The 15198-nt window shown below is 35.7% G+C and overlaps 2 protein-coding genes across 2 annotated transcripts; one reads left to right on the top strand and one right to left on the bottom strand.

Annotated features, from left to right (window-relative positions):
- Positions 1-1337: 1337 nt before the first annotated feature.
- Positions 1338-3303, top strand: LOC138318340 (uncharacterized). Its single transcript, XM_069260622.1, has one exon. It carries the CDS (start codon positions 1489-1491, stop codon positions 2632-2634), a length of 1146 nt encoding a protein of 381 aa, XP_069116723.1. The 5' UTR covers positions 1338-1488; the 3' UTR covers positions 2635-3303.
- A 2517-nt stretch (positions 3304-5820) lies between these two features.
- On the bottom strand, positions 5821-14528 carry LOC138318339 (uncharacterized). Its single transcript, XM_069260621.1, is given in 3 exon segments — positions 5821-8840; positions 13756-14260; positions 14262-14528. Coding segments are annotated over 3 exon segments (3108 nt in total). The 5' UTR covers positions 14469-14528; the 3' UTR covers positions 5821-6444.
- Positions 14529-15198: the final 670 nt, after the last annotated feature.

Here is a 15198-nt window from a genome sequence, read left to right as displayed (position 1 = left end):
TCGGCGTCGACCAGTTACGGCTTTTGAGGTAAGTTTATTCAGATAATTAATACATTTACATTATTTCAAGTTAAATTTCTTACTTGGAATAGTATAGTCAAACCGGTCTATAAAGACCACACAAAGGTAAGAGGAAAATGATTTTTATAGCCGGATGGTAGTTTTAGACCATAGAAAAGTGGTCTTATTAGGCAGTTAGTCTTTATACAATGTCAAATTGGTCATTAAGGCTATGTTTATTTACTTAAAGGTTTAAAGAAATTATTTCAGTTTAACATTTAACAACTTAACATATTTTTTTGCTAAAAGTAAAAATAAAAATAAAATAGTAGTTTATATTCACTGATACCTGGCTTTATTATCGTATGATTGTATCTACTGTATTTAAGTAATGGATAGTACAAACCTTTGCTTTTAGTCTTTATGTCTTATTAACCAGGGTCATTTAAGGACCTGCAGGGTTTTATGGTGGAGGAAAATCGGAGAACCGGGTGAAAAATCACCGATCAGCGGTCAGTACCTAGCAACTACCCCACGTGGGATTCGAACTCTTGACTCAGAAGTAAAGGGCTTCTGGTGATATGTCGGGACATCTCCGCCACCGCGGCGCCAAACATAGTACAAACCATATGTGTATGTATCACACCATTGGTGTGCTGTATTGTCATAAGTCGACTTGATGTTGCATGTTGATGAATATTTCAACAAAGCGCAAGTTATCGCTTTTACTACCTTTCGCTATTCTTATTTTAATAAGTCAGGACATAATTCGAGACAGACCATGAATAATTTACACTTGGCTTTCCTGGAACATGGTCACTGCACGTATGTAATTTTCTTAGCGCTTCTGTGAAATCAATTGATTACTTTAGGCACTGTCGGCTTTATTCTAGTAGTAAAACATTTTTTTTTGTATAAAATTATTGTGTTCACACATTATCACTTTTTAAACCATTAGTTTTTATTTTGTGAATTATTATTTAGGATAAGGCGTATTTTTAGAAAGACAAAGTAAAAGCGATGAAACTGACGATGAAACTGATGTAAACAAAATATTAACTCGAATGATGGCGATTTCACACTGCTACGTCTGTTTAGAAACAATATCAATATACATGATCATTTCATAAATACAATAAACACGGTTATAACGAACCTCTGAGGACCAATGAAATCACTTCATTATAAGCACAGATAGTTTGGTATACATAAAATATAAATTATTTAAAGAAAAATAAAGCTGATTGTTCGTCAGACCGAGATGTATGTCAAGGGAAGTAACTCTAATATCCAAGTATCAGTAATGTATAAATATAATTTTGACAAACATGTCTATTTATAGCTATTACATGTAAGCAAGCAACGTTAGCAGTTTTTACGATCACTAGTTTTATGTTCATGTACCAGTAATGTCTAAATACAACAGTGGCAACACGATGTAAACAGGCTTCACTACAGTTGTTTTAACAGTATCACATTGGGTTAACTATGGAATATTTCGGTAAATTGTTTAAGGCCATAACTGGACAGACAGAGAACTCAAAAGTGAAAGTAGATAATGTCCCTTCACAGCCGGAATTAGCAAACCATGACTGTTCAGTGCTGGACTTAGCCTTTGCCATGGACTGTACATCTAGTATGGGAAGTTACATAGACACAGCTAGAAATAGTATCCGTGCCATTGTGGAAGAAATTGTGGCAAGCGAAAAGAGTGATGTTCATTTGGCCATGGTGGAGTATCGCGATCATCCCCCGATGGACAAATCCTATGTAACACGTCGACACGATTTCACGTCTTCTCTTAAAAAGATGAAATCTATTTTGGACAAATGTAAGGCTGAGGGAGGGGGTGATTGCCCCGAAGCTGTAGCTGACGCTCTTCATGACTTGCTAAAACTATCCTGGAGGAAAAATTCGACCAAGATATGTGTGTTGGTGTCTGATGCTCCTCCCCATGGTCTGGACCAAAATGGTGATCACTTTCCCAATGGTTGCCCAGTAGGCCTCGACCCAATGACCATAGTTAGGCAGCTCGCAGAAAAGGGCATCACTTTATACTGTGTTGGCTGTGAGCCCGCTATCAATCCATACAAAGATTTCTTCACAGCCATTGCCTACTTAACAGGAGGACAATATGTCCCACTCAGGGGAGCTAAGGCCCTCACCCAGATCATCATAGGAGGGGCACAGGAGGAAATATCACTAGAACGTTGGATGGCTGAAGTTGACGAAGAAGTACAAAGAGAAATAGCGGCAGGTAACCAAATCAACGACGATGAAATGACGCAAAGAGTTCATGATAAAATGAAATCAAAAGGCATAAAGGGTAAAAGGCTGCAAATGAATGATTCGGATCTAGGAGCAGCCTCCGAAACCTCTCGACAAATTGCCGGTTACACTAATATGGCAGACGTCAGATCTAAGTTTGTAGACAATTCAGTGGACCGGTCGTGTAGAAGTGAAATCCGTGTGAACCGTTTAATGGGTGCCAGATATGATTTTGACGAAGAGGATGAAATGGCCACACCTAGCACAGAGCCGGACAGATATAATACAGTAGAGAGCGAAATATCGTATGAACAGGCCTCTAGAATGTTACAGAAGTGTAAATCCAGAAACAAATACTTATCTTAAATTGCGTGCGTAAGGAAGAAGTTTTCTCACAAGTCATTATCTATGTTAATGTGACGTAGTTGTAAAGTATACTGTGTATCATAATTTGCCATAAATATCTATGCTTAGTATAGATTTGACTTTGATGCTTCAAATATGTTACATCAGCAACCAAATTATTGTGTTTAAGACTGACACTATATTATCTTAACATACGTATATTTGAGCGTGCGGCATTTCATTTCATATATTTATATTTCTGTATAATATTGTTAATCATTATATAATCTTTGTTGTTTTTTAATGGCATCTCAATCATTATTGTTTCTTTCTCTCTGAAATTTGATTTGTTGTGCTTTAGATCTATAGACATGTTGTTATGGTAACTATAATGATTGATTTTATCTAAATATGTTTAGGAGGAATACCACGTGTGCGTTGTGCTCTTTCCCATATTCTATCTGTAATTTTACATACTATCAGTCAACATCCCGGTGATTGACAATGAATTGCTTATATAATATACACAGTGGTGTTATTTTACATATGTAAATAGTATATATTTTTTAATATGTTATGGAACATGTTTTTCTAATTTTGTATTTGTTAAGTATTTGTGAAGACCTCCTTGTGTTTTAACGTTATTTTAGTTTCGTTCAATGTTGAAAAAATAAAAATAAAATCATTTGATTGCGACATTTTTGTTCTTTATTGCTCTTTTTGATATTGTTTTAATGCAATACATCATCATGCTATCATAGAACATTCATCAAAGCATGATAAAAGCTTATAAATTACACAAATTACAAAACACATCTAAATCAGAATCATCGATAACTTACTACATATCGTTTATAGGGATAACAACGACATCCAATTTAATTAATGCTAACGGTGTAAACCTATAAAGATCTCCTTAGTCTGATTAACTGTATACATTTTCATTATTTGATATCCACTGGAATTGTTAAGTTAATTTTGATTAAGGCTCTATCAACAAATATGACCATTTTAGGACATTCTTTCCGATAAACATCTGGCTATACAACATCAATGTATGTCAAATACCTGTATATGTTAATGTGAGTGTTTTTTTTCTATAGTTTTTGAAGATTTTCTGTAAATATAAATGAGACAGCTGTTTAGATCCGATGTTCTTTATTCCTTGTCCAAGCTCTGAGTGATTTACATGAATATGATAAACAATCATTCAGTGCAAAAGGTAAACTACAATTGATATCGACTTAGATATACAATACAGAAATATCTATTTGTCAATTAAGAGTTACAATTATATTAAATTGAACTACAATGTACATCAAAATAATTTACTGTATATAAAGAAAATATATACTATACTGAAGACTTTCGTTAAACATATTGTATTTGGGGAATGGGGATTAGCTAAGGTAAAGTCTATTCACTTGGCTATGAGAAGTACATTTAGCCTATAGATAAATGAACAAGCGATCTATTATTTACAATACTGATATTAAAAACAACACATTAATATCAGACATTAGAACAATTAGAAGAAAACTCATTTACACAACATTTATAAAATAAGCACGACCCATGAATAAGATTTGACTATCTTCTGTTTACATTGACAACTTCTACTTTCACTTTTGATACTGTACTTCCGGCATGTAGTGGTCATTTCCGGTCAGACCGAAATTCGTTAGATAGATAGTAATCATCAATAATCACCGAGCTTAAATCCGAGATCGAATATTAAGCTCTTATAATGAAAATGTACATTATGGATCAATGGTTATTCAAAGATTATAATAAAAATATTTACATCTTAAATTTACTGATCATTGACGTTAGCAACTGACACAAAAACTTATGACACTTGTAGTTTAAAACTCGCTCATTCAGATCAGATTAAACTAGTAGAGAAAAGTATACATTTCAGATTAAAAAGACAAAAATCATAAATCAATATTACATACAGTTACCTCAATGATGAAATTCATATTGAATCGAGGAACATGATTTACACAAAGATGTATTTCGCACATGTCAGCAGTCATTCTATTTACGGAAGATCTCACAAGGGAGATAACTCTAACAAAAGTTGTAATTTAAAGTAACGCGTCACTGAACCACAAAGGTTCGCACAGATAATACTGATAACTTTAAGGTAAACTGATTTCTTACAGAACATGGTCTACCCTAGAGTTAAGTTATAGGTAAAACAGATAATAATGCTGCTTAGATTCCGAACATTCAAATTTACGCATTTGTTAATTCGTTTCTTTTGTTAGAAAGACTGCGACACAGAATACATACATGTACGTAAAATATACAAATGTAAAATTTATATACAGCATTGAAAAATTAAATAACTTTTAAATCAAAATGAAACATAAATCATTTAACAATATAATGTCAAATAGCTAATATGACTGATGACGAATAAATGATTTTTAAAAATATCAAAGATAGTAAAAATAAAGGATTGCTTACCTGTAAATATAAATGAGACAGCTGTTTAGATCCGATGTTCTTTATTCCTTGTCCAAGCTCTGAGTGAAGAGCTGGACGATGAACCAAATCTAAACAGACTGTCCGAAGAACTTTTTCCGTATTCTGATTGGTCAGCCAATCAGATCTAAGATCAAGGTAAGACAATCAGACAATACCGTTTACTGCGACACAGCGCACTGGCATCTAATCACACTGTCGCTAATTGATACTTAATGCCTGACACGGCTGTCAGATAATTAACTGACCAGGTAAAATCACAGGTGCCTTGTAAATGTCATGATGGTGACATAACTTGTACAAAGGGAAGATAAATCTGGAGGAACAGGTGTTTACTTCAAGTGACCATAGAGTAATTAAAATTGCAATTAGCTATGTAGATATTCTTTGTTTGTTAACTAGCCAACACTAATAACACACGGCGTGGGTAGGATATTATTACAATGATCAAAGGAAAGGAATTACATACAATAAAGCTGACACACATGTTTCTTGAGAAAGATTGTATCACATACTTTATACATAATTATTTTAAATTCTTGAAATAATTTCTTCAATGCATTTTGATTTCTAATTCCTTTTTCTTACTAAATATGACCTTTTATTTACAAAAACAGAGAATTATAAAGAAAAGTCTAAAATAAAACTTTTTACAAAAATCACAGATTTTCACTATGAAATATCCCTATTGACACAAAAATCTTTGTCCTCAAAGATAAAAATGATAGTATTTGGTAAGTAAATTTATCTGGCTAGAAGCAAGATAAAAAAATGATGAAATTGGAATAATATATACAAACAATTCACACAAAAATGAGAATCATGTAAAATTGTAAAACAAGAAATTGAAATACAAGGGAGATAATCATGATTAAGATGAGAAATAACATTATTTGTACAATTAGTGAAAATAAATTGAAGATAATTTGACAAAACACTAATTTTGTACTAAGTTGTACAAGCATCTAACCAAGTACATGTATCCATATTTGAAATCATATCAACACTATTTGATTTCTATATACACAAAAAAAAAATATACACACATACAGATTATGACCTTTTCCTGAGATCTGAACACAAAATTGCCAGAAATAAAGGTAAAAATTTGATAAGAGCGAACATCAGCTCTATCATAGTCATATGAAAATTTCTTTTGCCTGAATAGGCTTGAATTCATTGCATGAGTACAAGAAAAATTGCACAAACAATAAAATCAATCAACAGTAATTGTTGAATAACAATAAACAAAAATATATATACATAATATACAAGAAATTTGCATGTCATGTCTTGATCATACAAATTTGTCCTGAGGTTTTTTTTTTTTTTTTTTTTTCAAAGTGAAAGAGGATGGAAATATCCATGATGACATACTAAAGTATATGCCGCATAAGGCTGCCTCAATATTTTCCTAATTGCGTGTGCCTGTGTAGGTGACAAACGGACCTTGTTAGTTGGGTAAATCCTGTGCTTGCTATTATTGTTAATAATAGAGAACTCTGACCATACACTTAACACAGGAAAGACCCTACCAAACACTTGAATATTATTAATATCAATTGGAGGAGAAATAGTCCAGTTGTCAGGACATAAGGGTAAAGAGGCAATGCGAATCAGTTCACATGCAGTGCCAGTGGTTAGTTCAAGAAAGACAGCAGTTTTATGATTGTTGTGAAACTTTCGACGTATGCAGTAAATTGAAGTTAGTATAAATACTGTGGTCAAAAGTGAAAGTGTTACATAAGGCCATGGTGTCATTAGGGTATTATACACATTTTCAGTAAGGGTGTAAGATGTGGTTGGGTTAGGAACACCTTGAAAATGAAAGCTGGGTACATGAGGTGATACAGTAAATGCCTGAACTGTGTGAGCTTTCTGAACGAGTAACATCATAGCAGATACTTTCCTTAATTTTGAGTACAAAAAGAAAATTAAGATAATTGCTATGCCTGAAGTTGCTGTTCCTACTAGTGCGATTACACCACTAGTGTCTGGCCATGTTCCTGAAGTAAATGGAATTTGTCCTTCTAACATAGATTCAGCTAAGGATTTGAATACAGTTTCACCTCTCTTAGTTGTCTCAACAATCTTCTTTAAACTTAAATGATATTTCTGATCTGTAGCTAACTTTTCAGAAAATGAGTGATTATAGATGTTCAAATTTGGTATTTTAACATGAACAAAATCTGGGTAGGCGGTATCACCAAAAATAGAACTGTGTTGTGAGCTAGGGAAAAATTCTTGAAGAAGAGCAAGGTTGACTGGATGAATGACTGAAATGTCATTTGTATCATTCTTACATTTACCTAGACGAGGAGGTACAAAAAGATTTCCTGCTGTTACAGTACATAAACAGGGTATTCTGACTACACAAAATGAGCAACCTTTGATTATCTTCTGACCATTTGGACAGTCTAATGCTAACATTGGTATATGATACATGAGTAGAGTAGAAGGTGCTAACTCTGTAATGGTTGGTGACAATACATTAGGTAAAAATCTAAAATCACATCTAGCTTTTACAGACTCTTTATGATTATAAAAGATAGCTGATATACAGGAAGATGTTGCTACTGACGAGAGAGCTAAATGAAACTTACAGTATAAAATGTCTGTTCCTGTACAATCTTGTAATTGTTGGTGAGACAAAGTAGAAAAATGTTGATTGTCACTTGTATGAACAAAATAATCAGGAGTGTCCAACAATTGTGTTGCATGAGAAGATGTTGAATTAACAGGTACTGGTGCGGAATACACTTTGTATACAAGCAATGGATGTATAAATGATGAAATAGGAATTTTCATAAGTAAATATAACATAGAATTATGTCTAGCATACACAAAATTGGCGTAATGATAGTAATACAATGGTTCATTATGTATAATGCTAAATCCTTTGTACTTAGAAGACATGATGTTTTGAACTTGTTTCAAGGTTGATTTCATAATCTTAGGAGATAGCAGAAAGGGAGATAATTTACCTTTTGCTAGATCATGAATAGCTAACTTAGCATGTTCTAAATGCTTATCCAATGTTGATGTAGCATTAATCTGAGTGAGCATAAGATTATCTAATAATACCAATTCGTGCTCAATGCCATCTAATGAAGCAGTAAATTGTTCTGATAATGTGACAGTTTGATCATGATTGCTTTTAACAGCTTCAACAATATTATCAAGACGTTCATTGACTACAGATATGAAAGACGTTAACTGGTGACTTTGAGAAGCCATAGCTTTAGCTAACTTGACATTGTTATTGTTCAACACTTGCATGTGACGCTTTAGGTCCTCAACATCATCTGATGTTGCAGTTCCAAACAACGACTTGGAAATTTGTCCAATGAAGTCTAGTAAACCACGTTTGGATCTACCAGAACTAAGGGTATTTGGGAAGTAAGAATGTGGAATAAGACGATGAATTTCCTTCACAGTAGAGTTGACATTAGACATACACTGAGTACGCAACTTGTTAAGCGAATCGACCACTTGATTTGCCATTTTACACGTCTGTCTTTGACATGTACGAATTCCTGGTAGATACAATGGTGAAGGAAGGGGTATCTTGAACGTGTGAGTCCAATATTCTTGACCAAGATGTAACTGAGCAGTAGGTTCAAACAAAATTCCATAGTTTAACCTTTGAACTGGTGATGAATTCGCGACAACTAAGGGAATGCAGAGGAACATCACAGCTAGAATGGCCCACATTTGAGATACACTATTCACACCTAGAGAAGAATAAGAAAAATAAGACTCAGTGTTCTGTGTACCAGTAGAAGTCTCTGGCCAGGAGACATTTAGCACTAAATTGACAAACAAATATCAAAATCTTAGTAACATAACACTAAAGAGGAAAAGAAAAATAAAGGAATGAAAGAAAGTGGTATGAAAAATTGAATATAATGAAATCTCAATTGAAGTTTAATCTATTGCTGTGAAAAACATGTCATGTTAGACTGTTTGTTCTTTCATTTTTTCTTCCCATGTTGTGTTTTTGTAATATGAAATTCTCTCACCAATGAGGCAGGAAGATTCCCTTCTGGTTCCCAGGTCCTTTCTGAGTAACCTTTCCATTTAACATGGAATTCCTTAATTCCATTTCGAATTCTATAACGAAGCAACTTATCAATTGGATAAGTCTGAGAGTCTTGAGAATCAGACTGTACATTTGATTTCAGAGATGAGGGAACACCTAATCCTTGTGACTGAGAATTATCACTTTGTGATGGGGTGTTTACTGTCCTTGATACTTTTGTATTTTGATCACTAACAGTTTGTGGTTGTGGGACATGATGCAAATTGGCATTATTTCTTTGAGAGGTGGCATTACCTTGCCGAGAACCGTGACAAACTTTGGCATCCTTTGTCTGAGAAGTGGCATTAGTCTGCCGAGAACTATGATGCGTGTTGGCATCATTTCTTTGAGACGTGGCATCAGGCTGCCGAGAACTATGATGCGTGTTGGCATCATTTCTTTGAGAAGTGGCATCAGTCTGCCGAGAACTATGATGCGTGTTGGCATCTTTTCGTTTAGAGGTGGCTTTGGTCTGCCGAGAACTATGATGCATGTTGGCATCATTTCTTTGAGACGTGGCATCAGGCTGCCGAGAACTATGACGCGTGTTAGCATCATTTCTTTGAGAAGTGGCATCAGTCTGCCGAGAACTATGATGCGTGTTGGCATCCTTTCTTACCTGCTGGGCTGGAGGATCAAGTATAACTCTACCTGTTGGATTGACATAAACCTTCAATCTGTTTGCATGAATGAGTGATTTCAATTCTTTGTGAGTGCTACAGCGCCTTAATTTATATGTATGATTTGGACCAATGTCTGTAATATAGAAAGGACCATCCCAGGGATTATGTAGTTTTGGAGAAAGACCTTGTGGTACCCGAGTAGAATGTAATAAAACAAGATCTCCATTCTTGAATTGTGGCTCTTTTGCTTTCCTGTCATGTTGTTGCTTCTGTTTGGCTTTAGCAGCTGTAATATTTTTCGCTGCTAACTCTTTTACATACTTAAGATGTTTTAGTAGTGCTGTTACGTGAGACTTGGCATCTTTATTTAAACCTTGCTTAGGGAGTAGGGAAGTGTCAAATGGGAGATTCATCTCTTTACCATACAATAGTTGATAAGGAGACATTTCTGAAGATTGAGTTGATGGACTCATACGGAATGCCATGAGAATACCTGGTAAAAATTCTGTCCAGTTTTGTTGATTTTCATCCACATAAGCTCTGAGACATTGAGCTAAGGTGCTGTTCATACGTTCACATGTTGAGTTTGTTTGGGGATGATAAGAGCTAGTGAAATGTCTGGTTACCTGAAATATTTCACAGACAGCGGTAACTATCTTAGACAGAAAATTTTGTCCTCTATCACTCACAATGGAATGTGGTGCTCCGTACCTGCTAAAAATTTCAGAATAAAGTACTCTAGCAATCTCCTTAGAATCTTGAGTCTTAAGAGGGAAGGCTTCAGGCCACTTACTAAATGAGTCAACAATAAGAAGGATGTATTTGTATCCCTCAGATGAAGTAGTAATGGGACCTAAGATATCCATATGCAGTCTGGAAAATGTACCATCTGGGACAGGCATGGGAGTTAAAGGTGCATTTCTCAGGTTTGTTGGCTTTTTGATCCTTTGACATGTATCACATGTGTGAATATAGTCTGAAATGTTTTGATACATTTTTGGCCAATAATATTTGAGTTGAACTGCATGGTAAGTTCGGTCAAATCCTAAGTGTGCTCCTCCTGCTTGACTGTCATGATATGACTTGAGGACATCGTCTCTGAGACATCTAGGTACTGCAAGTTGACGAACAGGAAGTTGTCCTTTTCGAGTAGATCGTGAGTAATGTAGATGATACAGAATGTCATCAAGTAGTACATATCTATCAGAAAGAGCTAAAACTTTGTCAGCATTGACCTTACCAGCTGGTAATATACCTGTCTGAAGATATTCATAAAGGTCAGAAAAATCAGGGCACTGTGATTGTAACAGTGAAACAGAGTCTAAAGGAACAGGATCAGATATTTCTGATATTACCTCAGGTTGAAGCTGGGTGTTGTGTGAGTACTCAAAGATAACTTGAAAAGAAGATTTTGAGTCTAAAACAGTAGCGACATAAGAAGAAGGTAGACTATCTTCAATAGGAGACGAATCTGTAATATCATAGGGTCTCCTTGACAGGGCATCTGCGACTTCATTTTTCTTACCTGTTTTGTAGATTATTTCATAATCATAGCTTTGAAGAAAACAGACCAACGAGCTAACCTACCTGTTGAATTCTGTTTGATGTCCTTCAGCCATTTAAGTGCACAATGGTCAGTATAGATAGTAAAACTCTTACCTGCGAGATACACATGGTAGTTCTTTATACCTTCAACTATAGCAAGACCTTCTCTTTCTGAGATACTATACTTACGCTCACAGTTGTTTAATGAACGTCCACCATAGGCAATGACCCTTTCTCTGTTCTGATCATCAAGTTGTCCCAACACATAACCAATAGACTCACCTGAAGCATCTGTAGTAAGGATTAAAGGCTTTGAGTGGTCCGGATAAGCCAGAATAGGAGAAGATGTGAGAGCAGTTTTAAGAGAGTCAAAAGCATTCTGACAGTCAGTGGTCCATTCAAACTTTCTGTCCAATTTAGTGAGGGCATGTAGGGGTGCTGCTATCTTACTGTAACCTTTGACAAATTTTCTGTAATAATTACAGAGTCCTAGAAATGATCTCACCTGTTTAGGGTTTTTGGGAGTTGGAAATGACTTAGCAGCATCTGTTTTTGAGGTATCTACCTCAACACCTTCCTTTGATATAATGTGTCCGAGGTAACAAACACGAGGTTTTGCAAACGAACATTTGCTACCTTTTAAAGTCAGGTTAGCAGACTTAAGACGATCGAAGACTTGTTGAAGATGTTGAATATGTGCTTCAAAGGAACGAGAGAAAACTAAGATGTCATCTACATAAACCAAACAAGTTTTCCAGTTTAAATCTCTCAAAACCTTTGTCATCAATGATTGGAAGCTAGCTGGGCTATTCACCAGTCCGAAAGGCATTCTTTTCCACTGATACACACCAGTAGGTGTAACAAATGCAGACTTATGAGCTGTTTTGGGGTCCATTGGGATTTGCCAAAACCCAGAAGCTAGATCAAGGCTGGAAAAAAATTGAGCCTTAGTTTCTCCTATGGCATCAAATACATCTTCAAGGCGAGGGAGAGGGAAAGTGAATTGTTTAGTTACAGCATTTAATTTCCTGTAATCAACAGCAAAGCGTAACTGACCATTTTTCTTTTTCACCATAACAACTGGCGATTGCCACATTGATGTTGATTCTGAAATAATGTCATTCTCTAACATTTCTCTTATTTGACGTTCAGTTTCTGCTTTCACTTCTGGAGTTTGTCTATAAAATCTCTGACGAATAGGAGTAGCCTCCCCTGTTTCTATCGTGTGAAAATCATAGTTAGTTTTACCCAGTTCTGATAAGTTGGTAGCAAAGACAGATCTATTACTGTTGAGAAATGTCAGGAGAACATTTTTTTGTTGTTCAGAAAGATCCGAATTTTCAAGGTCAAATGAGAGTTCCTGTGATTCAGAAGTAGATTGAGATAGAGTAGTGTGGCTTTGTTTACTCTGACCATTACCTACTGAAGACTCTAAGGGGGTAACTGTTTCATTGTCAATAATAGATACTGAAGCTACAGCCTTGTTTCTCGAAATAACTACATCTTTCTCTGTTGGGTTCATAACCTGTAACACAGTTTTCTTACCAGATTGTACTACAGAAACACACTTAGCACCTGCGATACCTAACTTAGGTAAATCTGGTAAAGGTTCAAGTAACACATTAGATCCTACCGGGAGTGTCGAAACGTCTACCTGTATATTTGATATGCACATTGATGGTACAGTGATACTAGTGGAAGTTCTAGCTATACCTAAGTTTGTGTCTATTGAGAACACAGTGTTTGATGTTGGTTCTTGAAGCTGAAGTGTTCTAGTTGATGCATTAAAAACAGCTTGATTTTTCTCAAGAAAATCCATACCCAAAATAATAGGTTGATGAAACTTTTCAAATACATGAAATACTTGTGTGATGAATAAACCTCCAAAAGAAATTGGCAAGGACACTGACCCTAAACTGCAGTGATTTTCACCGCCGGCTACTAATACACTAATTGCTGAACATTTTTGTAGTGTTGACATATCAAAATTGACTCTTTCTAATAAAGGCAAAGCTACACATGAAATGGATGCTCCTGTATCTACTAATGCCTTGACAGGTGTACCATAAAATTCAACACTCACAGTGTTCCTATCGACAGGGGTGACCAGGTTAATGTTAGTAACTTGCTTTCCTACAGCCTTGGAAGGTCTGTCTGAAGCTCTACCACTATTAGTTTTAGTAGGTGAAGGTTTACTAATTGGTGCCCTATGAGAAGTACTATTAGCATTTGTGCTGTTTAGGTGCCTATCCTTGCTAGGGATAGGCGTGTATCCCTATCGTGAATTGTTAGTATTTGCCCATTGTCCTCTACATACAGGTTTGATGTGGCCTATTTTGCCACACTTGAAACATGTTAAATTAAAAGCAGGACATTTTGTTCGATCAGTACATGACCTACCACAACCTTGGCATCGTCTTTGTTGTTGGTGCATTGGCTGGTTTGTTTGATGTCTATGGGGCTTTTGCTGTCTCCATTGTTGCTGGTGTTGTACTTGTTGTTGCTGCTGCTGGTGTTGCTGTTGTTGATGCTTTTGTTGTTGCAGCTGATTTACCTGCTGAAATATTGTTTCAGACAAGTCTCTGGTCATTTCGGCGAATTTTTCTGCGAGCACATTGACACTTCTAACCTCCGGCGAGTCTGTTACGCACTCTAACTCCTCCGAAGCTAGCTGAACTGCTTTCCTTAGTTCCAAAAAGGTTGAGGGCTCTTTACCTATTACTCTGGCCCTTAAGTCAGAATTGAGTCCTTTCACAGCTGCTTTTACCTTATAGCACTCTGGCAGTGGCGCTCCAAGTCCTGTCTTTTCAGCCCTTTCTATGAAGGATAAAGCACTTTCCGTTATGGTTTGTTTGATAGACATAAATGTCATATCATTGTCTTTAATACCAAATCTGTCAAAGAAAAGCTACTTTAAAAGCAGCTAACGAGGCTATAGCTGATTGCGGTTGAGTTTGCAGCCACAGTGCTGCAGGCCCTTCAAATAGTAGTGGCAATGCACTAAGCATCTTTGCTTCTGTATAATTTTGGACTTTCATCCAAGCTTCCATGCTTGGAAACCATATTTGTGGTGACTCTGTTCCATCGTATTTCTTGATTTGAATGGTCGTCATCTCAAAGTATGATGTATTTTCTACAGATGAGTTAATTATAATTTCATTGTTAATAGAGTCCTCCTGTGGCAATTCCTGTTCTTCCTCATCAAATAAATTCAAATCTCTGTAATTAAAATAGGCAAAAATGTTGTTTTTTTCTTTTTCTAAAAATTTTCGTGACTGCAAGTCAATTCTCCATACATCAAGAAACATACGTGACATTTTCAATGCAAATCCTGTTGTTTGTATCTTTTAAAGTAAAACCATCCTACTTTATGAAAAAAAATTTTGAAATTGCACATAGAAAATAGTAGTTTTGTTGATGCTGTGACGTCATGAGGCTTTATTGCATAGGTAGCCATGCAATAGAGCTTCAGGCGACATTAGTGTATTGCTCTGGACCAGCCAGTATTACACGTGTAGGTATGAGAGAAAATGCAATACTGGTGAGCATTATGAGTAAAGGCAACCAAGTATATATTAATGTTTCAAGGACCAGAGTGTGAGACATTTTTAGCTCACTATATAAGTAGATGAACATGAATATGTTATAACCGAGTCTGTAAACTATGGACTGCTTCATAACCACTGGTCAGTACTTTACAAAATTTGACTGGTAGCTTGACCTTATGGGGTGGGGACTCAAAATTGTCGATGGTCAGGCTGATCCCCAGGGTTCTGATCATGAAGGACGGAGTTGAAAGGGGTCAATATGCATGGTTGCTTAGGATGGTTTCCAATTCACATT

The sequence above is a fragment of the Argopecten irradians genome, chromosome 3 (assembly GCF_041381155.1).
Source record: "Argopecten irradians isolate NY chromosome 3, Ai_NY, whole genome shotgun sequence".
NCBI classification, from domain to species: Eukaryota; Metazoa; Mollusca; class Bivalvia; order Pectinida; family Pectinidae; genus Argopecten; species Argopecten irradians.
Note: the sequence above shows the minus strand (reverse complement) of the source record. Positions and strands in the feature narration are given on the sequence as shown.

Excerpts from the sequence above, each read along its gene's own strand:
- LOC138318340 (XM_069260622.1), top strand. The coding sequence starts at position 1,489 with ATGGAATATTTCGGTAAATTGTTTAAGGCCATAACTGGACAGACAGAG.